The following is a 27,785-nucleotide window of genomic DNA, read 5'->3' as shown; positions in this document are numbered from 1 at the left end:
GATATGAGGAATTCTTAATCTCAGGAAAGAAACTGAGTGTTACTGGAGTGGTTGGGGGTGGGAGGGATGGGGTGGCTGGGTGATAGATATTGGGGAGGGTATGTGCTACGGTGAGCGCTGTGAATTGTGCAAGACTGTTGAATCACAGATCTGTACTTCTGAAACAAATAATGCAACATATTTTAAGAAAAAAGAAAAAGAAGATAACAGGAGAGGAAGAAAAGGGGAGTATGTCAGAGGGGGAGACGAACCATGAGAGATGATGGACTCTGAAAAACAAACTGAGGGTTCTAGAGGGGAGGGGGGTAGGGGGATGGGTTAGCCTGGTGATGGGTATTGAGGAGGGCACGTTCTGCATGGAGCACTGGGTGTTATGAACAAACAATGAATCATGGAACACTGCACCAAAAACTAATGATGTAATATAGTGATTAACATAACAATAAAAAATTAAAAAATAAATTAAAAAAAAAAAAGTAAAAGGGGACAAGAAACTTACTCCAGAGTAAATACCTAACTTTTACTGATATCAATGCAGGGGAAAGCAAAATAAACGTGTCTTTTTCCTCCTCCATTTCATACGTAGCCATTTATATGTATTATCGTATGTTTCTATTTCTTTGTTGCTTGATGGAGCCAATCTTCCCCAGAGGAGAAATAGGAAAGAACAGTCTAAATCTAGAACGACATGAAAGCAATGCCCAGCCTTTTTGGTACCCCAATTAGTCATCTTTGTGCAAAAAAATAGAGTACCTACCTTCAGTACTGTCTCCCACTTGTCCCCCAAAAGGTACTCTGTGCCTTTTGCCCACGTAAAAATTAGCATGATACCCAATGGACTGCTCCTTGTAAATAACTAGGCAAGAAGAGATACTACTAATTACAGGCACAGGCACATCTCCTCCCCGCTCTCTCCCCAAAAAACAAATGAAGGGCAGAAGAAAAAGAAAATTCGTTAATCAGATTATCAGTGCCCTGAAACATTAGTTACAATACAAACAAAGACCGAAAGTGGCACTTTCTAACTTTCACAACAGGAAGGACGCCCTGCCCCTGCGAGGTGGGCGGGGCTACGGCTCTTCCGGCACGCCCCTGCCGGCGCGGGGCGCGTGCGTTCGGTGTCTGCGTCGGGGGAGGAGTTTCTTGTCCCTCCGCGCGGCCCGTTCCGCCTCGGCTCCCGCTGCATTTAGGCTGACGTGTCTGCAGTTCTTCAGCGGCTTGGCGAGTAGGGCCGTGATGGCGGATGCCTGGGAGGAGATCAGGCGGTTGGCGGCTGACTTCCAGCGGGCGCAGTTCGCCGAGGCCACACAGAGGTGCCGACCCTTCCTCTCCATTGCGGAGTCCAAAATAGCCCCAGGGCAGCCACGCAGTGATCTGAGGCCGGAGATTCCTGGCTCTGGACCCCGCACCTTCCCACTCTGTGTCACCGTTTCTGCCTTTTCCTTCCTCCCATAGCCTGGATTGCAGTTCCAAGTACAGTTCTCGGCGGTGAAGCCCGAAAGCTACTGTGGCCCGGAACCCCGCCAGCCATGCCCCTCCAAGAGCTGGCGCGCCCCGCCCTCTTTGATGGCCGAGGCTGTTGACTTCTAGCGGTGTTGAGAGGGTCCCTCTGATCCTTATTTACCCAAGTCCCTATGGCATCGTTAACTATTATACATTTCCTGACCTAGAATAAGCTGGAAAGGAGAGGCTAACGCCAAAATACAGTACTTAGAAAATGCTATGTTGACTCTTAAAACATTTTGCCTTTTTGTGCACCGGAAGAGTTGTGCTAGGCCAGACCCATGGTCCCATCTGTCATTTTTAAGGACTCCTGGACACTAGCATTTCTTGCAAACCCAGAAACCTCAGGGGGATGTTCCCTGGGCATCCTAGTTCTGCTTTTAAATGTTACAGAACACATATACAATGTTAATCGAATCCTTTTTTATTCGTTGACTATTACTTTCAATGTTTTTGTGCCTTCTGGGGCTTGAAGACCTTAATTCCTTAATACTGTATTTTGTAGCATAGAGAGAGCAAACTAGGGCAAATGCTTAAGTGCTTGGATGACAGTTGCAGTCATGGTTTTCCTAGGCCATATCTCCAGCCTACCGACCAATAGTAGTGAAGCAATCACACACTTAATTTAAAAGAAAATTCTGGTTTGTTTGGTTTTTTAGTGAACTTAAACTAGAAATTGAAGTAAAAGGGCAGGGTTTTTTCCTACCTAAATTATATGTCCCCACTTTTCTATTCAGATTTGAAGAGTAGAAATAGGCCCAGAGGAGAGAGCAGACTTGAAATTCTGTAATAGAATGATTTGTACGAATTAGGTACATGATTTAAGCTTATGTAAACCTGCTTGCTCCCAAGAGTTGTTTTTTTTTTAACTTACTGAATCAGTATGGTTATACTAATAAGAGATACAGATTTTGTAATATAGAACCTAGTGACTCTTCGCCCAAACTTTTTAAAAAGCCCATTTTCATACGTTGTTAATTTTGTTAAGCACAAATGTATCAAGTTCATTTTTAAAACTTCTTGTGTCTCTCAGGTTGTCAGAGCGGAACTGCATTGAGATTGTGAATAAATTGATTGCTCAAAAACAGCTAGAAGTAGTTCACACACTTGATGGGAAGGAATATATTACACCCGCTCAAATTAGTAAAGAAATGAGAGATGAGCTACATGTCCGAGGTGGTAAGTAATTCCTTATTTTTTTCCTCTGGTTATTTGGAAGGGAAAAAACAGCTTAAAACATAAATAGTAAATTATTTGGAGGGTATAGGACACCCTTCTCAACTGTTAATATAAAAATCAGCCTTAATATTTTTTTTTAAAGATTTTATTTATTTATTTGAGAGAGAGAGAATGAGAGATAGCACGAGAGGGAAGAGGGTCAGAGGGTCAGAGGGAGAAGCAGACTCCCCGCCGAGCAGGGAGCCCGATGTGGGACTCGATCCCAGGACTCCGGATCATGACCTGAGCCGAAGGCAGTCGCTTAACCAACTGAGCCACCCAGGCGCCCCCTTAATATTTTTAATAGCTTCAGGTAAAGGTGATCATATAATTTAAAAGAAGTCGAATATTGTCACCTTACAAAACAGCATCTTTTATTATTATGAGTTATGTGTTCTATATGTGAATTAATCAACTGTTTCTTTTCTTAAATTCAAAAGATTTAATTCATAAGCAGAATTAAATGTATAGAACTCTCTTTTTTTTAGTTTTATTATGTTATGTTAATCACCATACATTACATCATTAGTTCTTGATGTAGTGTTCCATGATTCATTGTTTGCGTATAACACCCAGTGCTCCATTCAATACATGCCCTCTTTAATACCCATCACCAGGCTAACGCATCCCCCCACCCCCTCCCTTCGAGAACCCTCAGTTTGTTTCTCAGAGTTCAGTCTCTTCATGGTTCGTCTCCCCCTCCGATTCCCCCCCTTCATTTTTCCCTTTGTACTATCTTCTTTTTTTAACATGTATTATTTGTTTCAGAGGTACAGGTCTGTGATTCATCAGTCTTACACAATTCACAGCGCTCACCATAGCACATACCCTCCCCAATGTCTATCCACCCAGCCACCCCATCCCTCCCACCCCCCCCCCACTCCAGCAACCTTCAGTTTGTTTCCTGAGATTGAGAATTCCTCATATCAGTGAGGTCATATGATACATGTCTTTCTCTGACTTATTTCGCTCAGCATAATACCCTCCAGTTCCATCTATGTCGTTGCAAACGGCGAGATTTCATTCCTTTTGATGGCTGCAATGTAATCAACTGTTTCTATTCACAGTCCATGAATTTATTGCATGACTCAGGGGAGGGTACCTAACTATCATCAGGTGGTAATTATGAAAGGAGAACAGAGATTTTAAAGGATTATAGATTGTTGAAACACAGGGCTATACTACCACACTCTAAAAACTTTAAGTATTTGCAAATTAGGAAACAATATGGTGCTACACCTATTATAGTGTAGGAAATGCTATTACAAGCACATGAAGTTTTTGTTTTTGTCTTTTTAAAATTTGAACAAACTACTGAGCAAATTTGAACACTGTTTGATTAACATAGAAGCAACTATGAAAATAACTCTTCATTAGATGTTATCAGATATACCCTTGGTGTTGGTTCATCTTCCTGCATAATGCTAATAAAATATTAGGTACAATTTGGAATACTTGGCAGATTTTCTTTTGCCAATAGGTGGAAATCTTCTCATTCCAAAAATTTAAAAAGTTCATCTGAATTTAGTTGTATCTCTTTGGTCACAGTAGGTAAATTGTGAAGGGAGGTAAATCTTAAGTCAATAGGTCTGGCCAACTTGTGAATCAGCTGATGTTCATTATTGGCCTGATGTGACCTAATGAAACTTCAAAAGTAAATTATTGCCTGCGCCTTCAGCCATAAAGAATTATTCTGCTAATGGTTTGTATTTGAAAACATTAATTATTGTGGCTTTATGTCCTTTGTTAGAAGGAGGACTTCGACTGCCCAAAATGTAAATCTGTCGATATTTACAGTTTTTGGCTTGTGTGTACTTACATGTAAATATGAAATCAATAAATGTCTTTTTTTTAAAGGTCGGGTAAACATTGTTGATCTGCAACAGGTAAATTTTAAATTTATAAAACTTTTCCTTTCTCATTTTTTTAGTATTATGACTTAAGTATTCACTAATACTGGTATCTTATTTTGTATAATGTTTGTGAAGAAATAGTTTTGTAGTCCTCACTAATACATTTAATCAATTTAATAAGTTCTGATATATTGAATTGATTTAATAAGCTCTTCTTTCTCAGTTATTTACTTATTCTTTACCAAATAAACTCATAGTTGTCATTTTATGTAATTACAGGGTTTATGTAATTTGGAGAGAAAAGTAACTATATGCTTTTAGTATATGGAAGGAATAGGGAAATTTTTTAAAGTAGAAGATATTTTTAGAACATATAAGTGTGTATGTCATTAGCAAGGTACACTATATTACAAGAAGTTGGAAAATCTTGTGTAAATTGTGCCTATTGTATGAAAATGTAGCTTCTTAATGCAAACTTTCCTAGCAAGTGAAAATGTCGTTGTTCAGAAATGAAAGTTAATAAGCAATAAGCTTCTAATTTTTTATTTGACTGAGACTTTTCACAATATTTCAAATTAATTTGAAATTCATCTAAGAGAAAGTAAGTTTTTAAAAAGGTAGTTCTAATATGTAACTTCAAACTCAAGAAACAGTATGAATTTATCACTAATAGAAATTCATTTATTTTCCAGGTAATTAATGTGGATCTGACTCATATTGAAAGTAGAATTGGTGACATTGTAAAATCAGAAAAACATGTTCAGCTAGTGTTGGGACAACTGATAGATGAGTAAGTACAGTATTGAAGAACATTTTTTGTGTTTCTTTTTTTTTTAATAGTGTTTAAATTTAGAACAGTTGTGACCAGTTTGGCATTCTGTTTAGAACTCTCATATGCTGATTTTCATCATTGAGATCATTGTACTTAAAAAGTAAGTGCTTAATTAGATGGAGTACTTGGAAATAATAAAAACTTTGATTTTTTTTTTTTTGCCTATTATTTTAAAGCAGCACAAAACATAATTTTTACAATCTTTCCTATATGATCTTAACTCTGAGAGCAAATCGCTTCCAAAACTGTTAATGAAAAACGACTGCGGGAATTTACATTGTTAAAAAAAAATCTGAGCATTTATCATTTGGTTGACCTTATATTTAGTTGCATTGATAGGAAAAAAAATTTTCAGAATATGAGTCATGAATTGTGTTTACCTAAACATACCCTATTCATTATTTTGTTGGCATTTATTATTGCACAGAAATTAAACATAAAAGAGGAAAATCATTACTCCTAATTTTTTTTTTTTTAAACTCTTAGGAACTATTTGGATCGGTTAGCAGAAGAGGTAAATGATAAATTGCAAGAAAGTGGTCAGGTCACCATATCAGAGCTGTGTAAAACCTATGATCTTCCTGGAAACTTTCTGACACAGGTATTTTTTCTTAATAGTGTAACATCTTTTCAGATAAATAAAGAATTTTAATTGGAAGAAAAAAACTAGATTTTCTTACCATTAATTTTTTGTAAGTGTTTGACTATTGATGTTGTAGCAGTATATTTTGGGGATACTTCCTGTACATTGATGGCTCTGATTAGATCATTTAGAAGATTATTTCTTTGTTCTTAAAATAGTTTGACATTTTAAAATTATAGATATTTCTTTTGTACAATGGAAGGTGCACAGGCTTTGGAGTTAAACAGACTTTGATTTGAATTCATTTATGCCACTGTTTAGTTATTCAGTGTTAGGAAAATTATTTCAACTCTTTTGTGCTTCAATTTACGTATCTTTGAAATGGGAATAATTATCTTTTTCATAGACTTTAATGAGGTTATATATATGGTGTATCTAGTGAGATGTCTGGCACAGCGGAGGTACTCAGTAAATGATGATTTTGTTTTGTATTTATTGGAATAAATAAGAGAAAAGCCAAATCTCTTTTTAGGTGTATATCACCTTAAGAAAATTCAGCTTACAAAAATTTACCAAACCATAATTGCGTGAGATTAATTTATAATACAAACAGATTTACTCACCCATTTTGAGAGAGTGATTTCCTATTATTACATCTAAAATACCATTTGAATATAGACCTATTTTATGTAGCATTTCAGGAGCCTTAGTTCTATTTTAAGTGAGCAAATGTATTTTAATCACAGAAGATCAAAAAACGTACTTTTAAACATTTTTAAAGGTATCAGAACAGACCCAAATGATTTCTTATAAAATTGTGCTGTTGATACACTTTGTAAATATGTGTGTTTTCTTAACATTTTTCAGTTCTAGTTTTTCTGAATATCATAGGCAGTATTCTAAAAGCTCATTAAGAAGTTTTTGGAAATACGTTTTTCTATATCAGGAAAGTATCAGCCAGGCTGCCTTGAGTTTTAACTCATCTTGGGATGTGAAATATGTCCAGACTCATTTCAGATGTACCTAACCCAGTCATAATATAGCTATGGAGAAATACTCTTGGGATTTCCAGGAAATCATGCTGTCTGCCAGTAGAGATCTCTGGACACCAATAAACTTATTAATATTTGCATCAGAGAAGAGAACTTTTTAGGTCATATGTTTCCCTAGGTTTCAGAATCTTGGAATAACATTTATTTTACTCAGTGTTCGAAGCTCCAGATAGGGTCTTCTTCAAGACGCGTATATGTCTCGGCTGCCTGTCTGTTTCAGGCTGCCTCTATCTAGAAAATTGGTTAATCAGTCACTTTTATTTTATATTAGAAGTAGCCCTTCTTAGCAAGTAGCAAAGCCTTTTAACATATCAGCTATATACTCACTCAATTCTTGATTCTGCTCTGAGATTATGAAGTTTCCTAGATCCTAAATCTTCATTTTAGTTTATATATCCCATGAATTTGTGCTTGTTGAAATTTCTCAATCATATGGATAATACAGCGTCAGCGAGCAGCATGATTTTATTAAGACTATACAATTATATACGTATGATTTTGTTCTTTCAAATTAATAAAAATTTGCATCTTTACCCCCAGGCACTAACTCAGCGACTAGGTAGAATTATTAATGGACACATTGATCTTGATAACAGAGGAGTCATATTTACTAAAGCTTTTGTAGCTCGACATAAAGCACGCATCCGTGGACTGTTCAGTGCTATTACCCGGTAAGCCTGTTTCATTTTTTTTAAAGCCTGTTTTAAAATATGTATATTTTTACATATCTTTGATCATGGTTTGCTTTTTGTTTTTCTATCAGCTTTTTTTCTTTTCTTTCTTTTTTTTTAATTAAAATCTCATGCAGGGCCCTAATTTTTTAGACATATAGAGGGTTGGTAGCTTCTGTGAAACGGGAATGGGCATGCCAGAGCCCTAGAATGTAGCTAGACTCTCTCCGACCCACATCTCCTCCCACTCCCCATGTTAATCACCCTCATGACTCCAGATGCGGGTCTACAGAACACTGAGTCAGTATAGAAAGTCATCCTGGGATCATGGAAGGAGCGTGCAATTTAAAGTCAGAAGTTCTCAGGCCCTAGCTCTGTCACACAATAACCACGTGAGCTGCAGCAGATAAGTCAGTCACCTAACTCCTTTGAGCCTCAGATGGGACTAGGTAATTTTAGAACCCTTTTTACCAAATGACATTCTACAATTCTAATGACTAACAATATTCATTTCAAAATCACTTGAACTTTTTCTAAAGTAAGAATTTCTGAAGTGTTTGGAGCCTGAGTGACACTCCAATATGGAATTAAGAAAACCTACATTCTTAATTATCTCCTCTCTCCTGTGTCATTAACTTTATCTCAGTGGTTTTTGGGTCCAGATTTCTCCCATTTTAAAACATCAAACCTGTCTCAACCCCATATTCCACTCTATCTACCACCTTGTTCGTCCCTTTGCTTAAAGTAAACCATCTCAAGAGTTGATGTCTGCGTTTACTGTCTTAGTTTTCCTACCTTCTGTCATTTCTCAACTCTCCCATCTGGCTTCTACCAGCTTACAAAGTAATGATGTCAGTATCGTGAACTCTCATGGATCCTTTCTGACCTTGTTTTATTTGACTTGGCAGCAGCAGTATTTAACTCCAGTTCCGTCTTCCTTCTTGAAATGTTCTCGTTCCTTTTTTTTTTTTTTGAAACATCACATTTTACTGCTTTCTTCTTCCCTCCTTTGGCTGTACCTTCTCAGTCACCTTTTCCGGCTCTTCCTCCTTTCCCTAGCCTTTACGGTTTCCTTTCAGGCCATCTTTTCTTCTTAGTCTGGCACTGTCTTCCTAGGTGACTTTACCTTTCTTTTTAATTTCAGAATCCTATTGCCCACACAGCATCTCTACTGAAATGTTTTACAAGTCCCTCTAATTCAACATATTTAAAATAACTCACTGTCCCTAAGCTACCCCACCCTACCCCACCTGAATTTATTCTTCCACTTGTGTTTCCACTTTACTAGTCAATGTTATAAATCCGGTAGGTTTTGCCAGAGTCCTTGGAGTCATCCTTCACACCATCCTTTCTTTCACTACCCCCTTTTTCAGAACCCAAAGGCTTTTGAATTCTGTATTCTAAATATTTATGTAATCTTTATTTGTGTGGCGTGACCGTTCACCCCACTTCAGTCCATTTTTTAACTAGACTATTTTAGTAGCTTTCTAACCAGTCTCCCTTCTTTTACTCTTATTACCTTCTGGAACATGGTTTTACACGGTAGCCACAGCAGTTTCTTTTTGTCATTCAGCAAATCAAAAGCATTTATTGAGCACCTAATACATGCAAGGCTCGGGTACAAAAGACTAGGTTAGAGGAGAGAGCTTGCCAAGTTAGTGCAACCATTTTCTTTTTTCCTTTCTTTTTTTTAAATCATCTCACAATTACAGAAAAATTGCAAGAGAACCTTTTTCTTCTGTCCATTTGAGAGGAAGTTCCTAACATAGTATCCCGTCACCACAGATACATTAGTCTGTGTCCTACAAACAAGGGCATTGTCCTGTATAATCACATAACTATAATACAGACGTCAAAATACTGACATTGATATATTCCTGCCACCTAGTCCTCAGATCTCATTCACGTTTTACGAGTTTTCCAGTAATGTCCTTTACTGTAAGAGGACCCAGTTCAGAATCACATATTGCATTTAATTGTCATGTCTCCTTAGTCACCTTCAATCTGGAACACTCACTTGGTCTTTTTTTACTTTCATGACCTTGACACTTTTGAATACCACAGGCCAGTTATTTTGTAAAATGTTCAATTTTGCTCATCTGCTGTTTTTTCATGCTGATGTTCAGGTTATGCATCTTTGACAGGAATGTAACCGAAGTGATTCTGTGTTCCTGTCATTGAATCCTAGCAGGGGTACAGTTTAGATTTTCTAGTTACTGATGGTGTGCACTATAACTTCTTAATGAGGAGGTATCTGTTAGGCTTGTCATAAAGCTACTTTTTTTTCCTTTATAATTAAGTATCTGTGGGGAAGGCAAGTTGAGATCTTGTAAGTTACCCTGTTTTTTATCAAACTTTCAGTTTATTCATTTATTTAAATCAGTATGGACTCATGGCTCCCTGTTTTATCCATTGGATTAAAATCTATTATCGTTATTTAGATATTTTTAAATTGGCTCTCATTTAGCCATTGGCCCACCCTTCAGGCTGGTTTCTGTGTCCTTTTAATATGACCCCATCACTCTTGGAGCACTTCTTTCTGGTACAACAAGAAGTTGTAAGCTCAGTTCATACTTCTCTTCTCCCAAACCTGGAATCGGCCGTTTCCCCAAGGAACCCTGCTTGGTTCTTTTTTAGTAGAGTATACTATTTAGAAACCAAGATCTGGACACTGAATTGCTTATTGCTTATCACTGCTCCCAAGCCTCTCAGCAGACAAGTTAGGGGATACACAGACACATGTGTATCCACCCCTCTTTGTATCTATATTTTTGTATTTTTATGTTTATCAAAAACCATGAGTTCACACTGATACTCCGCAGTTCCCGTCCAAGCGCCCAGGTAGTTTTGCCCTAGTTCTCTCCTTTTCTGTATTTGCAGCTTCCTTCTCTGACCCTGAGAAACCTAGTTCCCATTTTCCTTAATATACTGTTGACCCTTGAACAACACAGAGGTTAGGGGCACCAACCCCCACACCGCAGTTGAAAATCTGAGAATAACTTTTGACTCCTGCAAAACTTAACCACTCACAGCCTGCTGTTTACCAGAGGCCTTACCAGTGTCAAATAGTCGAGTAACATGCATCTTGCGCATGTTATATGAATTATATACCATATCCTTAAAATAAAGGAAGCTAGAGAAAAGAAAATATTAAGACTATCATAAGAAAGATGGGCCGCCTGGGTGGCTCAGTCAACTAAGCGTCTGTTCAGGTCATGATCCTGGGGTCCTGGGATCCAGCCCCGCACTGGGCTCCCTCCCAGCAGGGAGTCAGTCTGCTTCTCCCTCTCCCTCTGCACCCACCCCCCCCCACTTGTGCTCACTCTCTCTCTGTCTCTCAAATAAGTAAATCTTTAAAAAAAAAACCCAAGATTATCATAAGAAAGAGAAAATACATTTACAGTGCTGTACTATATATATTTTTTAAAAATCTACATACAGGGGGGCCCAAGTGGCGCAGTTGGTTAAGCGTCCCGACTCTTGGTTTCAGCTCAGGTCGTGACCTCAGGGTCGTGAGATCGAGCCCCATGTCAGGCTCCACGCTCAGCACGAGTCAGCTTGGACTTTCTCTCCCTCTCCCTCTGCCCCTCTAGCCTCTGCTCATGTGCTCTCTCACTCTTTTTCTCAAATGAATAAATAAATCTTTAAAAAAAACTACATGTAAAGTGGACCCATGCAGTTCAAATCCACGTTGTTCGAGGGTCAGCTAAATTTACTTGTTTGAGTGATTCCCCTTTATGTACCTGATTTCCCATTGCTGCTGCAGCTCTCTTTCCCATGTGGATGCCCTCCTTTCTCCACATCGGCTCTGACAGCCTGCGCCCTCCTAACACAAGAAACTGCTTAGCAGTAGTTATTTCTGGGAGAACTGGGTAGCTGAGTGATAAGAATGAAGGGGGATTCAGTTTTGTACCTTTCTGGTGCTGTGTATTTTTATTACTTGGTCAAAAAATAAAAACAAAATATGTTTTTCTATTGACAGTTTTTTTTCTTTGACTATTGCGGTGAGTGTGGTTACCATCAGGTTCGGCAAATAATATTTTTTCTGACTCACAGTAGCCCTGAGTTTCTCTGTGTAGAGGTATTATGCATATGCTCAGCACCTAATTTAGCGTAAAATAACAATACTGTAAAAAAAAAAAAAAGCATGAGGGCAAAACAAATTCTGAGCCTCAAAAGATGTTGCTAGGCTGTGTGACTTCCAGATAGTTTCATTTAATGTACCATATCATCATATTTGTCTCTTAAATATAAGGGACCCCCCCGGCCCCCACTTTTCTGGTCTAACTTCAGAGAAAACACCTGCATCTCTGATTTTAAAAGGGTTTATATTGTTGTTATAGGTAGCCAGAAAGAAGATCAGGAAATAAAACAGTGAGATATATAGGTATACTAAACTACATTGTATTCCAAATTGAAATAAAAATTCAACAGCTAAGTTTTATTGTACAAAAAAAGCTAGAAGTTTTGTGCAGTTCAATTAAATATTTACTGAAAACCTAAATTAAGTTATGCACGCAGAAATTTTAAGATAAAGTCCTTCAAAAATGTGTTCAGGTAGAAGGGAACAGAAAACAAAAAATAGAACTTGAGAAGATTGTAATAATAAGATAAACAGAGAGCAAACTTCACCAAGCACTTAAATGGACCTGATTGATTTGGGGGTTCTAGATAATTTAGCTGAAACACTAGGATAAATTAATTTAATAAAAAAAAAACAAAAAATCTACATTAGAATTTGATAAAAATAATAATTTGCGCAGTGGCAGTATCGTAGCCAATGAGGTTTACCCAAGGTGCGATTATTGCTAATTGAAAATAATAATTTAGCCAAAATTCCCAAACACAGGGGTTTTAAATATCAATTCATATTCAGACAAATGTTTCTGCTCTCCCAAGTTTGTCATAGAGAAAATTCATAACATCTTAAATAATCACCAGAGAATTGAGTACTTGGAATAACTTAAAAGTCTCTTAGGTATATGCATAAAAATAAAAACATAGACTAAACCCCAACCAGAAAACAGGCATAGTTGCCTTAAGATGAATAGGGAAAAATATATAGTCATAAAAAGAAAGTCTGTGTTGTTTTCTTTATAATTTCCCTTACTTAAAAATAAAAGATAATTATAAAAGAAAAGCATTCACAGGGATCTACCCAAAAGAAATAAAGAGATATGTCCACACAAAGACATGTACACAAATGTTCATGCAGCATTATTCATAATAGCCCCAAACTGGAAACAGTCCAAATGGTCAACTGATAAATGAATAAACAAAATGTGGTATCTCCATACAGTGAAATGCTATTCAGCAATAGAAAAGAGTAAATACCGATTCATGCTTCATCATGCACGAACCTCAAAATGATGCTAAGTGAAAAAACCCAGACATAAGAGACATATATTGATTCTATTTTTATGAAATTTCTAGAAGGGCAAATTTATAGAGGCAGAAAGCAGATCAGTGGTTCTCTAGGACAAGGGGTGGAAGCAGGAATTAACTACGAACATCTCTGAAGGAATTTTTTGGGTGATGGAAACATTCTAGACTTGAGAGCTATAGTGATGGTTCCTCAATTTTATAAATTTATTAAGATGCTTGAATTGTATGTAAATTATACCTCATTAGAACTTTTTTTTGTTTTTTTAAGAAACACTTTCATTACAGAAAATAGTGCTAAACAAAAAGGAGCATTTTAAGTGGATCCCTCCCAGTCATCTACCTAATCTGGGAGTATATCATTCCAGATTCCTTTCACTACATGTATGATTTCACTTTTCTTCAAAAACAGATTCAGAGAACATTCACTTGGCTCTTCCTAGGTGGAGAAAGAGCCTCCCAGAGGGAAAGAATAGAATGAAGAAAAACGAACATAAAATAAAAGCAGATCGGGTATCATTAAATCTGAGGTGGTAATTGGTGAGAAAGTGAATTGTTCCTGGATTGTCGATAAAAATCAATTCCCCTGGGATTTCAGTAGTGTAATTCTGATTAAGGATGTAAAATCTGGTATTATTTTTGCCTTCATTTTTTTTTCTTTTAAATGGGTTTTTCATAAACTAGTTATCCTAGTGATTTTTATAATTCATAAATATGTGTAACTCTAGAATGAATAAGGTCTTTTTATTTCTTTCCATAAAGGCCTACAGCAGTAAATTCTCTCATTTCAAAATATGGATTTCAAGAGCAGCTGCTTTACTGTGAGTTTGCTTTAAATTATGTGTCACTTAATTAGCTGCTGAATAGACTATTAATGTGAAACTTACTAATTTTTCATGTTTTGACTTCTTTTAACCTTAAAACTTACATAACTAAAATATTTCTAGTTGAAAGGTTTTGCTATACCAATTTTCATGTATATATCTATCTGTTATATCCACCAGACATTTAGTGTTGGCTACCCCCAAAGGAGTAGAATGAAAAACAAATTGTGTGTGTGTGTGTGTGTGTGTGTGTGTGTGTGTAAAATACTGCTATATTTATATATATATACTGCCATATTTATATATATTTATAGAGAGAGATTTAAAATTGTAGGATTAAAGAATAATTTTCACTTTGTTTCTTACAGATTCTTGCTACATTTTCTAACATGAAAGTAAACAGTGTTTGTCTAAAAAATTTTTAGAGGTACCAGCCTGGCTCAGTCAGTGGAGCATGCAACTCTTGATTTCAGGGTCATGAGTTCAAGCCCCACATTAAGCATAGAGCTTACTTACTTAATAAATAAATAAATAAAATATTTTAAGAAATAAAAAGTAAAAAAATTTTACAAAGAGGATAATACCAGGAAAAATATGTTTTTAGCATTCAAACCGCATTGTAATATCTCCAAAATAATCTTGGTTCATAACCTATGTTATGTGTATGTTTGTGAAGTTCTTATCAGGTTTTGAGGGGTTTTTTAAAGTCTTGCTGGAATAATTCTTAAAAACAATGACTTAGGGCACCTTGGTGGCTCAGTTGGTTAAGCGACTGCCTTCAGCTCAGGTCATGATCCCGGAGTCCTGGGATTGAGTCGCGCATCGGGCTCTCTGCTCAGCAGGGAATCTGCTTCTCCCTGTGACCCTACCCCCTCTTGTGCTCTCTCTCTCTCTCTCTCTCAAATAAATAAATAAAAAAATTAAAAAATAAGTAAATAAAAACAATGACAGTCTCTTGGCTCAGATATCTGTGCAAATAGAAGAATTAAAATGAAGGCTGGAAAAGAAATTCATGTATAAAACCAAAAGTTAGTTTTAATTCACTGTATTTTTCAAAATATGCAGTTAAATTTGGGTTTTTTGTTTAATAAATTTAAAATTAAAGATGTAACATATATTGGAATCTACTAATTGGAGATTGGTGGGATTTCATGTAAAGTTCTTCAAGTAATAATTGATAACTTGATACTTAGCATAGATTTATTTGTACAGTCACAAAATTTAAAATTATGTGTTGCAGTCTGTTGAAAAATCTAGACTTTTCTAATGTATCCTAATTTACTCAGCACCGAAATCTTGCAAGCTAATTTTTATTTCTGATAAAGACTAATTTTCATAAACGTTTCTTTGCCAGTCATCTTTTGACTGTCCTTTCTGATTTGCTTAGAAATAACTCCTTCCTATCTGCTTTGTCTTTTTCAGGGGATTTTGATATTTAAACAATAAAATGTTTAGTTAAATGTTATGATTTAAATAAAAAGCATATATTTTATGTTAATGGCAGTACCATCCAGTTCTCAGACTGGCATCAGTCTTTTGATGATGATGATAGTGATTAATGCTGCTGCTGGTGGTGGTGGTATTTAGTTAACATTTGCTGAGTGCTTATTATATGCCAGCTACTGTTCTGAGCAGTTTACTTGAATACCTCAATTCTTGAGGACACTTACCATTAGCCCTATTTCGTAGCTGAGAAAGTGGAAGCATAAGTAAAATGACTTGCCCGGTTTTTGTCAGCGAGTAGGTGACAGAGTTGAGATTTGGATGTAAAGGGTGTCTAGCTAGATCCAGATCCATCCTCTTAACCACAGCATTATACTTCTCTTTCAGGTGCTGCAATTTAAACAGTAGAAATGTAATAACATAAAAAAACAGTAGAAGTATAATAACTTTTAAAAATTTTCATGGCTTTATTTCACACAATTGATTCTAATGTGATCCAGGGGTCTTAAGTTTTCTAAATATGAGAAAATTGAACTTGGAAACACTTAGGGATTGCATATTATCTATTCTCCAAGTGTTTAGTCATCCACTTTCAAAAAACGTATCATAAAATAAATAAATGGCATGGTTTTTTTCCCCAAAATTAACTAAAATATTAAATGTTAATGTTATCCAGTTATAAGTTCAGCACTTTTAGCTAGTTGCCAGAATTTCCTAAATTTGTGACCTGAATATTCTCATAAATGGCAGGAAAGTTTTGTCTAAAATACAACGTCTTGGGACGTGGCTCAGTGGGTTAAGTGGCTGCCTTCGGCCTGGGTCATGATCCCAGCGTCCTGGGATCGAGTCCCACATCCGGCTCCTTGCTCAGCAGGGAACCTGCTCCTCCCTCTCTCTCCCTCTGCTTGTGCCCTCTCTGTCAAATAAGCAAAATCTTTAAAAAATAAAATACAACATCTTCATTTATGCAATTTAAACTTTAAATTGCTTTTTTAAAGGGTAAGAATAACTAAATTGTGAAATAGTATTTTACTTTTGGACATTTATACCGGCTCTGATTTATTTGTATTTGTTTGGTTTTGTTTTAAGCTGTGCTTGAGGAACTCGTTAATAGTGGACGTTTACGAGGCACTGTGGTTGGTGGGAGACAGGATAAGGCGGTGTTTGTCCCTGACATTTACTCCAGAACACAGAGTACTTGGGTGGATTCCTTTTTCAGACAGAATGGCTATCTAGGTAACTATTTCTTTTTGTCTTTGAAACTAAAACTTTTCTAATACTGCACACATTCTTATAAAGTATTGTATTAGTGCTAGGAGTACACACATGCTCTGCTATTGACAGCAGCTTATAATGGTTCTCTTTGAGTGTAAAAGTAGCCAAATTACAGATTTTTGTTGGTTTTGCAAATGAGTTTAATTTCATAGTAATTGAACAGCTGTAATGTGGAAGGGCCAAAATCTGGTATTGATTGTTACCAGTCTTCCAGTGATATGATACTATTACAACTTCAGGTATATTTGAAGTCATGAAAAGTAATTTTATTTATTATATCTTATATTTTATGAAGTTGCCCAGTTATTCAGATACATAATCTTGGAAATACTTTATTTTGGCTTTCAGCTTTACAATGTGCATTTTTATTAGTCATCCACTTCAGAAAACCTGAAGCTATTCTAACTTCTGTTTCTGAGGTTCTGTCATTTGGATAAAGTAGATTGACTGAATTTAATCATTAAAACAATTAGCAAATATATATGCACATATGTAACATATATATTATGTGTGTACATGAGCTTACTTAGTTTGATCAGTTTCATAACCCAGGTCAGATCATGTAAGAGATCAGTTGTTTTCTCAGTAATAAACCCCTAAGATACTAATGTTCAAACAGTTTAAATCTATGCTAGAATACTGGGTTTTGCTTAATGTTTTCTTGGCTTTCTGTAACGTACTTTTCAGTTTCTTCAGCCATGGACTTGGATCAGAACTTCGTTATAATTAATTTTCTTAAATATGATTATTTGGGGGCAGAGCGTACAATAGATCTCTCCAATAACTTTAATGGCTATAAATTTAAGTCTTTTTTTTTTTTTACTTTTGTTTATGTGCTAAATCTAGTTTATATGCCAAATCTAGTTTAAATTAGACTAGGGAATTACTTTGTCCTAAGTTGTCTGATACCTTTAGTTAACTATAATAAGCAAAATAAATTCCAGTTTTTGCTTCTTTACTAATAAATTATTACATTCTCCTTAACTCCCGTTTCTACTTTTTTGATCTATAGTTCTCATGTTTCCCTTTGACCCCTCAATTAAGGAGGGTGTGACATAGCTGGGATTGAGGAAGCATTTGAACTAATTTTTCTACAGCTATGTTTAGTAATAAAAATTTGGGAAGGTAGCCAGCCGCCTAACAGGAAATAGGCTGTGGTACATTTCTATGCTTTATTCTTTAAAACAAACAAAACAGAAAAAGTGCGTTCACAAAGAATAGGTGTTGGTAGAACTTAATTTTTCTAAGACTTCTAAAAGATATGAATGATTGACAATTCTGTTCCAATGTATTCTATTCCGTTTCTATTTGTGATATATTTCTAGAATTTGATGCTTTATCCAGACTTGGAATCCCAGATGCTGTGAGCTACATAAAGAAAAGATACAAGACTACACAGCTCTTGTTTTTGAAAGCCGCTTGTGTTGGTCAGGGACTTGTGGATCAGGTGGAAGCATCAGTAGAGGAAGCCATCAGCTCTGGGACATGGGTTGATATCGCAGTATGTTTTATCTTCTTCTTGTTAATTTTTCTTTAAACCAGTGACCACTGATATTCGCTAGTATGTGGTCATTTTAAGTATTGGGATACAGAAAAGTAGTCTTGGCTTTGTAGCCAAATTCTAGCAGTCACTGTTACAGCAAAAACAGTTTTAATTATGCTTAGAGACTTTATAGCTTTTGAGGTAGAATGACCTTTTATATATGGATAGTCAACATCCAGAATTCCATTAGTCTCCAGACAAATAAGCAAACAATGTAACACTTTTTTCAGGCCTGCCATTGAAATTGATGAGATTTCTCACAATCTTATCCAAGCATTCACAACTTTACTGGCATCAGGCATTATATAGTATTTGTGTATCCCTTATCCATTCGTTAACCTCTGCTCATGTATTAACATGAGCTGCTTTAGCCCTGGTAGTGTTTACTTCAGTGTTCAGTATTGACCTGCCTTTATTATGCCAAAGAGATAAGTGTAGGTGAAGAGAAAGAAACAAGAGGCCATTCCATTATTTACTAGTCAGGGCAAAGTAGAAAATTACTTGTTTTGGATACACAAGTTTCCAGAGGTTCCAGATTTCGGTGTTCATTTATTCATTCAACAAATTTTAAGTACCATCTGTGTGCCAGGAACCATTTTACTTGCTGGGAATGTGGTGCCCACACAAGTTTCCTAGGTGGAGATAGTTAATGAAAATGGTAATTTCAGATAGTCCAAAGAGCTAAGAAATCTATTTTGGAGGTAAAGTTGTCAGGACTTGATGGTGGATTGTTTGTGGGTTTATGAGAGGAATTGAGTGTGACATGTAGGTTTGGGGCCTGATCAACTGCATGGAGAACAGTACCATTAATTGAGATGGGGGAACAATGGAGAAGGGTGGGTGGGACCTAGGTGTTGGGGGTAGGCGGCTGCAATCAGTGTTGTTCTGGACATGTGGAATTTGAGATGCCTATTAGGCATAAGAGCAGAGATGTTAGGGAGGCAGTGGGCATATAACTCCAGAGCTCAGAGTGATGATGAAAGCAGAAATATAATTTGGGAGGTTATCAGCATAGAGATGGTTCTGAAGGCCACTGGACTTAATGAGATCACCTAGGGAGGGCATATATGTGTAACAAATGGTTTGTCTCTCTGATTCTGTATTTATACTTGTTATCATTTTGTTTCTGATTCTAGCCTCTGTTACCCAGTTCTTTATCAGTTGAAGATGCTGCCATGTTGCTTCAACAGGTGATGAGAGCATTCAGCAAGCAAGCTTCAGCTGTAGTCTTTAGCGACACTGTTGTCGTCAGCGAAAAATTCATAAATAACTGCACAGAACTCTTCAGTGAACTGATGCACCAGAAAGCTGAAAAGGTATGCCAGATTTCCTTTCCCTTACTAATCTTAACAGGATTTTCACATTAGAATCATCAGACATCTTTTTGAAAAATGGAGTATGCAGCATATACCCAAAAGTGAACACTGTGTTTCATGCATCATTTTCCTTTAATGCATCATTCCTTTCTTTTTCTTCTTGATTTGTTTTTCCCCTTCTTCACTCCCATCAGGACATATAAGTTAGAACGTAGGGAGCTGATTTTATAAATTGAAATTATATAAATGAAATTATACACTTCACAGTTAAGTCACCTAAAGGTCTTAGTCCAACATTAAAGTCCACAAAAATGTTATCTTTGGATTATATGCATAAATATACAGTATATCAATCAATCACTACACTATATATTTATATATATAAATATACATATATACATAAAACAGTTTACATGATTTAAGTGTGCCAACTCATCCTACATGGTCATTCTGTTAGGGTGAGGGATGGAGATTTTGTTAATCTCAGGTAGCCAAGTGGCGCTGGACTTGGGAGCCTCAAAAAGAAGAGCAAGGTCACCTAGTAAGCAGTGGTTAAAAGAAGCCAGATCAGCTGAAGAGGTTGCATCTGATGTGTGATCAGTTTTTCAGGGACCAGATAGGATTTTTCATTATTTGATCACAGAATCAAAAAGTTAAGAACAGCAAGGGAAGAGACTGATCTTTGGCAAGGAGAAATAGTTTCAGAGTGGCAACTGTTGGACCAGGCTCTATAGTTCTTCTTAGCAATGAGATCGAACAAGAATAATTAGGATGAGTAATAATAATTGAGTATGTAAATAACTTCTATGTTTTCTATAATGCCATATATTTTTGCTTACCAAAAACGTGTTTTATTTCAGGAAATGAAAAATAATCCTGTTCATTTAATCACTGAAGATGATCTGAAACAGGTCTCCATTTTAGAAAGCATTAATACAAGTAAAAAGGATAAAAAAGATGAACGAAGGAGAAAAGCAACAGGTAATTATTATTAACCAAGAAGATTCAAAGATGAGTTTTATTTGTTGCAGTGAACTCTATATTTATTAGGCCCTTTGAAGGGGATTTATCTTTAACTGTTAATATTAGCCAAATCTTTTCTTAATGAATTAAATTTCGATTATGAAAATGGAAATATTAGTGATTGCTTTCTCTTTTTTTATTTTGTGAGAACTAAGTTAATTTCATGACCTGGCCCATGTCCCATTGTTTGCCCCCTCACCATCTGTGTTCCAGCCCAGTAGCCTTTTTTTTTTATTCTCAGATTTGGCAAGTTTGTGTTTACGTGAAAGCCTTTGCATTAACTATTCCCTCCCCCTGAATGTTCTCTCTCGAACTTCAGGTAACAGATTTCTTCTTCTCATTCAGAGCTCAAGTTTAAGTGTCAGTTCCTCAGAGAGGCCTCCCTCACCACCTGGAATGGTAGACATGGTCACTCTCCATCATATTATCTTCCAGTCTTTTTTGTATTGCTTTTAGCACTGTCTTGCGTTTTATTGTTTGGAAACCTTGTCCATCTTGTTTATTGTTTCCCTAGTCCTTAGAGCACTTGTTGGTGTATTTTAGATGTTCTATAAATTATTTATTGAATGAATGAATTTCCCAAGGAGATCTCATCATTTCTTTCTTTCTTTTTTTTTTTTTTTAATTAAGAATCACTGGAAATTATTCTAGGTAGCACTGGTATACTAGTAACTTGCATTTGGAAATTAACATGTGTTTTCCATACTTTTTATAGTAGGAATGATTTTATTAGTCCTATATCAGAGTTTAAGAAACTAGATACTCAACATGTTTCATTAATACAGCTATATTGAAGACGTGTTATAAAAACTTAATTTTTGTTGTGGGAATTCACTCTCTTTGAGATTGTTTCTTTCCTCTTCAAAAACCTTTTTCTAAAAAATCTTTCAATGTTGATACTTTGAAATTTCTCTGTATTTTTCTGGGAAAACCATACTCTAATAAATCATGGTAGTATTCACAGCCATGCATATTTTATCATATTATTTGAAGATGTGCTTATAAATTCACCTTAATCAGTTGGTTTCACTTATGTCAGAATAGCTAGTTTGTTTTATTTCCTTCTAAAAATTCAGAGTCATCTGGTCATCATCTCAAGGATAGTACTATCATATCATAATAGTTTAGATATAGTGCATGGAATAATGTCAAATTTAAATGTCTTCCCTCTAAGAAATTTATTGCCAAATTATGATTTTGAGAGAATTGTGTTTTTTTTTAATTTCCAAGGTTATCTTTTTTTATTATGTTAATCACCATATATTACATCATTAGTTTTTGATGTAGTGTTCCATGATTCATTGTTTGCGTGTAACACCCAGTGCTCCACGCAGTATGTGCCCTCTTTAGTACCCATCACCAGGCTGACCCATCCCCCCACCCCCTCCCCTCTAGAACCCTCAGTTTGTTTCTCAGAGTCCATAGTCTCTCATGGTTCGTCTCCCCCTCCGATTTTTTTTCCTTCATTCTTCCCTTCCCGCTATCTTCTTTTTTTTTTTTTTAAACATATAATGTATTATTTGTTTCAGAGGTACAGGTCTGTGATTCAACAGTCTTACACAATTCACAGCGCTCACCATAGCACATACCCTCCCCAGTGTCTGTCACCCAGAGAATTGTATTTTTCTATCATAAAAGCAAGGGAAAATAAATTAATAGAACTTACAATTATAGGACATGATGAAATTTAAAGGAATTGTACTTAGAACTTAGAAAAAATCTGTAGTTTGTATGTCATTTTACTTTATGGAAAATTAATCTTTTATGAAGAAATATAGTTTCAATATTTTTCGGTGTGTCAATCCCATTATTAGATCAGTATTCTATTTTGTTGAATTGATACTTTAAATGTAAATATGTAAAGCAGAGAAACATCTCAACATTACTTTTATTTACAGTGTCTTAGTTTGTCTCATAATTTGTATTTTTTTAGTCTTTCTTTAGCCAATAGGTGATTGATAACTATATTTTTCTACTCATCCAACTTAATATTCATGGTCAGCATTTATCGAGCTCCTTTTGATGTGTCAAGCATCGCTTTAACCCCAAGGATACAAACATTAGTGAGCCATGCTCCCTGTTCTCAAGAAGTTGATTGTCTCTTTGGTTGGTGGGAGACTCAGGATGTCTCCTCTAAACATGAATAATAATCTTTCAACCAAAAAGACAAAACCAGGGGTAATTAAACTTGTGAAGTCCTGTAATAGGGGATATTAATAAGGCTGTAGTAACAGAGATGAGCAAATGAGGGCACATTTCTTCTGGGGAAGGTGGAAGAAGCAGTAAAGGAATGGGTTTGGCCCAGACAAAGCCAGACAAAGCTATAGAAAAGAGGTATCCTTAGTGAAGGAAAAAGAGACTGTGGAAGAGCCTGCCTTTAGAGCAGGTAAGCTATCTACGTGAGTTGCTCAAATTCAAGAGATTTCACATTTTATTAAGTTTTTATTGACTGAATTACAAAACTTGTGTTGTAATAAAAAAAAAAAAAACTCCCACCTTAAATAGCCACTAAAAGGTTAATTATTTGGCTTCTATTGTTCTGCTGTAAAGTTAAATATGACAATATAGTGTCATCATTTCCTGAAAATCTCCAGTTAGCTAATACTAACTATGTCATTTCCCACCAGAGGGCAGTGGAAGTGTGAGAGGAGGCGGCGGCGGCAATGCCAGGGAGTACAAAGTTAAAAAAATCAAGAAGAAAGGAAGAAAAGAAGAGGATAGTGATGATGAGTCATCTCATACTGGTGTGTAGCTTTATTTTACTTTTCCTTTGAAAGTGTGTCATTTGCAAACATTTTCTTAAGATGTAGACCATTAGACGTGTATACTTCTGCAAGAAGTCCTTGCCTTGCACAGTTTTGCGCACGAATTTCAGTTACCACGGCTTAGTTGATGACACCAGCCCCCCATCAACACGGTTCATATTCTAGTTACCAGGGTGTATTAACAGTGAGTACTTGTATAAAGTACAGGCATTGCTGCTGGCTCCTCGGGCCATTGATCAGCACATGAAATAATACATGTGCATCATGAGCTATGACAATCACATCACTTGTTTCAGAGTCTGTCAGCGATTGATCCCTGTGCGTCTCTTCTTCACTTATGCCCAGACAACAAACCATGTAGTTATGTTGCCTCCTTGTCTCCCAGTGATGAATCCCTATGACATTTTGCGAAATGGATAATCAAAAGGGAACTGGCTAACAAAGATGAAAATGCAGCCAAGAAATGAAAAGTGATAACACTGGAAGTAAAATATGAATCAAGAATAAATGGTATTCGGGAAGAACTAGCTGACTGTGGGAATGTTGGCATTGCCACTGTTCAGGAGACTAGGTATGCGGCCACAGGAGCTTGGCAGAGGCACACTTACTGACCAAATGGGGAAAGTGGTTGTGACAGAGAGGATGAAAATGTCCTAGAGGATGTGTAGTTGGCAGAAAACTTCATGTTAAAGGAATTCCCAGAGATGTTTCACAACATTGAAAGGGCAAAGGATAAAATGCTGTGAGCTGATCCAGAGTTAAAAAAGGAGAATGACAACTTGCCAAGGCATAGAAAAGATGCTTGCTCTGTATTGTAAGTTACAGCCTGAGAAGGCAAGCACTGTTCAGACTATTTTTGGTAGGTTTTTTACAAAGAAAATACTTTGTTGCCCACTATTTCTGATGAGCTAAATTATGGTATACTAAATTATGAGTATTAGTTTTCTTTTTCATTTCTCTTTACATTTATAACCAACAGTAAGAGCTCTTAATGTTTTCAGACATTTTTAAAAAAATCACAGAACAATCGTAAGTTCTCCCATTGTTTGTTAAGAACACCTTGCACAGTTTCAACTTGCATAGTCATTTTTATGGTTTCCCACTGCCCTACAAAACAAATTATAATATTTTATTAAAAGTGGATTTCTGCATATTCAAGTAGGAAACATTGAGTTTATGCATATTTAAGTTTTATGGTAACATCTAACTGGTTGGTTGCTTCTATCTAAGGGGGAGAATTAAGCATACACATCTTCCTTTTTGGAGACTTGTTCGTATTTGGTACTGTTAAGTCAGCAAGAGACATGTTAGTTTTTCTAGGTAAAATTATGATTCTTTTATATTGTGTTTTAAATAAATTTACTTAATGAATCTATGATACCTCCGTTTTCTTTTTCCCCGGTAAAAAGAGAAGAAAACTTGAAATGATGATAATTTGAAATTTTTATTTTACCTCTTCCACAGAGCTCATTGTGTATGGGCTAGAGCTGGGAGGTGTAGGTATCAAGTGACACGGCTTTAGCCATTAATGTGCTAGTACTAGTGATAGCATCATTGCTTAAGATCTATGTTTAAAGTATTCTTTACTTTACGTAAAGAATAAAAATAAAGACAGGTAAAAATAGCTACTGTTCTCAACATGCATAAAACAATATTAATTAAAATGATCTTCATAGAAACTACTAGCCCTGTTCTTATTTTAAATAGTATTAAGACTGTCCTATGTGGCTTTTTAATTTTCATTGATAAATGAATTTCTCTATTCCCCAGATGTACTAGGGGTGGGAGAGAAGGGGCATTTCACAAAATATTTCTCTAATATCTGTAGCTTTAAGTAATTGTTAAATGAGGCATGTGATACTCCTTTTGTGCATAGATTATGGAGAAGGGCTATAAAGGTAGTAAAACCATTCTACCTAAAAAGATATAATTTCAGTGCCTTTGAAAGGGGGTTGTGTTATAATCTCTGAAATGGGGGATGTAATTAGGTTCTCAGCTAAAATACAGCATCAACTCAGTGTGAAAGATTACTAGATGGAAATATAATTTAATAACTTATAAAATGCATGCAGGAAGCAAACAGAGAAAGCAGACACTATGTGATGTGAAAGTTCAGGAATAGATAGCAGATCTCAAAAAGAAAGGATATTGGATCTGTTCTAACGTGTCCATCTGTTCTAAAGCCGTGATGTCAACTTACTTACTGATTTTTGAGCTATTTTTTAATTTCTTTATTTTACTATTTTTTTATTTTTATGTCTAAGGTTTTACAATGATCAAATCTAGCTGCAAATAATCACTTTTATATTTTTACAATATTAATAATGGAAATATTGTTAGTTTTTTTTGTCTGCAACCCGTGCTTATCCAAGTCGGTGAGAAAGCATGACATTTCCACACTTAACAATTATTTCCATTACAGTAGCTGCGTACAAATTTTTCCTGGCATAGAATTATTTTTGTAAGAAGAAAAATGATCAGTGTAAAATTATGAGGTTTTTTTTCATCTTTGCCTTTCCCAAAAGATAATTTTTAGCTTAATTCTACTGGAGTTGTAGTTCACATGATTATAAAGGCTTTTCCTGAAGATCTTCTGTAAATTATAGGGATGATTTGATTTTTAGTAACTATTCATTTTTATAAAGAAGGAAATTCTGCTGAGTATACATTGTTCAAAAAAGAGAAGTTATCTTTTTCTTAAAAGATTTTTTTTTCCATCCAGTTGATTATTTTGATTTGCCACTATTTGCCTCATCCAAGTTAGATCAGGGGGAAAATCATCTTTATTATTTTCTGATTGACATTAGAACAGTCATTAAATAAAGTTAGAAAATTATTACTCAAAAGAAATGCCACTCTGTATCCTATTTTTAAAATTGTTTTCACTGGTTATTGCTGTCTGACACTGGCAATGTCCGTGAATGAATTACCATCTTAATGGTAATTTAATTACCATTCAATATGTTAATGAACCTTGTTTGCTTTTAGGTTGCTGTATGTTTTTGTTGTTTTTCCTATTGTGCGTTTCTGCTATAGGAAAGAAGAAGCCAGAGATCACTTTTATGTTCCAGGATGAGATTGAAGATGTTTTAAGAAAACACGTACAAGATGCCCCTGAGGAATTTATTTCTGAACTTGCTGAGCACTTAATAAAGTAAGTATAAAAACATATTTTTTCTGTTTTATGATAGAAATTCAATGAGTTATTAAATAAGATTTTCACCAACATCATGGAAAGCATAGCTTTTAAGTCTTTTCTTTTCAAAGCTTAGAATTTAAGCTAGCCACCAAATTCCAGATTTTGTTTGCTGTATGCTGTTCCATTCAACAGACGTGTAAGTGCTTTGGGCGAGGCAGTGTGGGAAATAAAAGGTGAGAGTGTGGAGGCATCGTCGGAGGTCATTGATGTTTCAGTCCTAGTTGGGAGAAAAACACCAACACCAGTCACTGGCTGTTCTCTGACATAGCATAAAAGGTAATATCTAAAAGAAAGAAAAGACCATTTTCTATCTAGATTTGACAGAGGATAAACAGTGCACTTTTAGGGAGAAATAAAGTAACAAACTGTGTTCAGAGAACAAATTTAGACAGCACTAGCTTGTAATTGAGCCAAGCTAAATTTATTTTTATACAGAAGTAAAAGAAATTGTGTATAACTTGACCATTACTGATATGATTTTCCCTCAAGTTAGTTCCATTGTGTAAGCGTCTATAAATGCAGTTCAGGAGCCCAGTGCATCTAGCTTTGAATTTAGAAGTATAGTTTTTGTAGTGAGATTTTTTTTCATTTCACTGAATATTTTTTGTGCATGAATACAGTACATAATCACATTTTTCATATGTAAGAAGGTAGTTACTACTAACCATTTGCCATTACTTAAAATAATCTGTTCTGAAGTTGTTGAGCATAAAAAGTTTTAAAATCGTTTATAGAACTTTAGAAATTGAGAATTTATTATTCCTATGAATAGGGAACAGATTTATGTCCTATTCTCCAAATTAACTTTTAAAAATTACTTTGGACCGAATTTGAATTAAAGCTTTTGTTACTGCTATCCTTACTGTCATTAGTGCAATAATTTTGAGTACTTTAAAACTGAGAAAAATAATGCATTTAAGTTATAAGTCCTAGGATTAGAGGACAGATTCTTGTGAACTATTCCCCAAATTAATCTTTAAAAAATATAGAGGTATTTTCTTAAGGCTTACTTCCATAGAAGCAAAATTTCTTATATGCATAAATCCAGTGCGTGTTAATAAACTAAATATATTTATCTTGTGCACAGACCTCTTAATAAAACTTACCTCGAGGTGGTACGATCAGTGTTCATGTCTTCAACTTCTTCTGCCTCTGGAACTGATAGAAAGCGCACAATCAAGGACTTGCAAGAAGAGGTTTCAAACCTATACAATAATATCCGGCTGTTTGAAAAGGGGGTGAAGTTCTTTACAGGTATACTTAAGACTGTTTTTTCATTGATTTTCATAATTGTTCCTGGACA

At 35.6% G+C, this 27,785-nt stretch overlaps 1 protein-coding gene and 1 pseudogene across 2 annotated transcripts in view; both read left to right on the top strand.

Annotated features, from left to right (window-relative positions):
• Positions 1 to 1,137: 1,137 nt before the first annotated feature.
• The window catches only part of UFL1 (UFM1 specific ligase 1), a 30,670-nt gene continuing 4,022 nt past the window's right edge, over positions 1,138 to 27,785 (top strand). For both annotated transcript variants that reach the window (XM_027601705.2, XM_027601704.2), the window contains exons 1-14: positions 1,138 to 1,313; positions 2,537 to 2,682; positions 4,579 to 4,607; positions 5,267 to 5,364; positions 5,893 to 6,007; positions 7,582 to 7,712; positions 13,857 to 13,915; positions 16,451 to 16,597; positions 17,962 to 18,137; positions 19,316 to 19,495; positions 20,356 to 20,476; positions 23,146 to 23,262; positions 26,320 to 26,437; positions 27,570 to 27,736. In XM_027601705.2, the coding sequence (XP_027457506.2) occupies positions 1,237 to 1,313; positions 2,537 to 2,682; positions 4,579 to 4,607; positions 5,267 to 5,364; positions 5,893 to 6,007; positions 7,582 to 7,712; positions 13,857 to 13,915; positions 16,451 to 16,597; positions 17,962 to 18,137; positions 19,316 to 19,495; positions 20,356 to 20,476; positions 23,146 to 23,262; positions 26,320 to 26,437; positions 27,570 to 27,736 (1,681 nt within the window). In that variant the 5' untranslated portion in view covers positions 1,138 to 1,236. The remainder of the gene's footprint in view (positions 1,314 to 2,536; positions 2,683 to 4,578; positions 4,608 to 5,266; positions 5,365 to 5,892; positions 6,008 to 7,581; positions 7,713 to 13,856; positions 13,916 to 16,450; positions 16,598 to 17,961; positions 18,138 to 19,315; positions 19,496 to 20,355; positions 20,477 to 23,145; positions 23,263 to 26,319; positions 26,438 to 27,569; positions 27,737 to 27,785) is intronic.
• On the top strand, positions 12,464 to 12,586 carry LOC113928222 (annotated as a pseudogene).

Source organism: Zalophus californianus, chromosome 7 (assembly GCF_009762305.2).
Source record: "Zalophus californianus isolate mZalCal1 chromosome 7, mZalCal1.pri.v2, whole genome shotgun sequence".
NCBI lineage: Eukaryota > Metazoa > Chordata > Mammalia > Carnivora > Otariidae > Zalophus > Zalophus californianus.
Note: the sequence above shows the minus strand (reverse complement) of the source record. Positions and strands in the feature narration are given on the sequence as shown.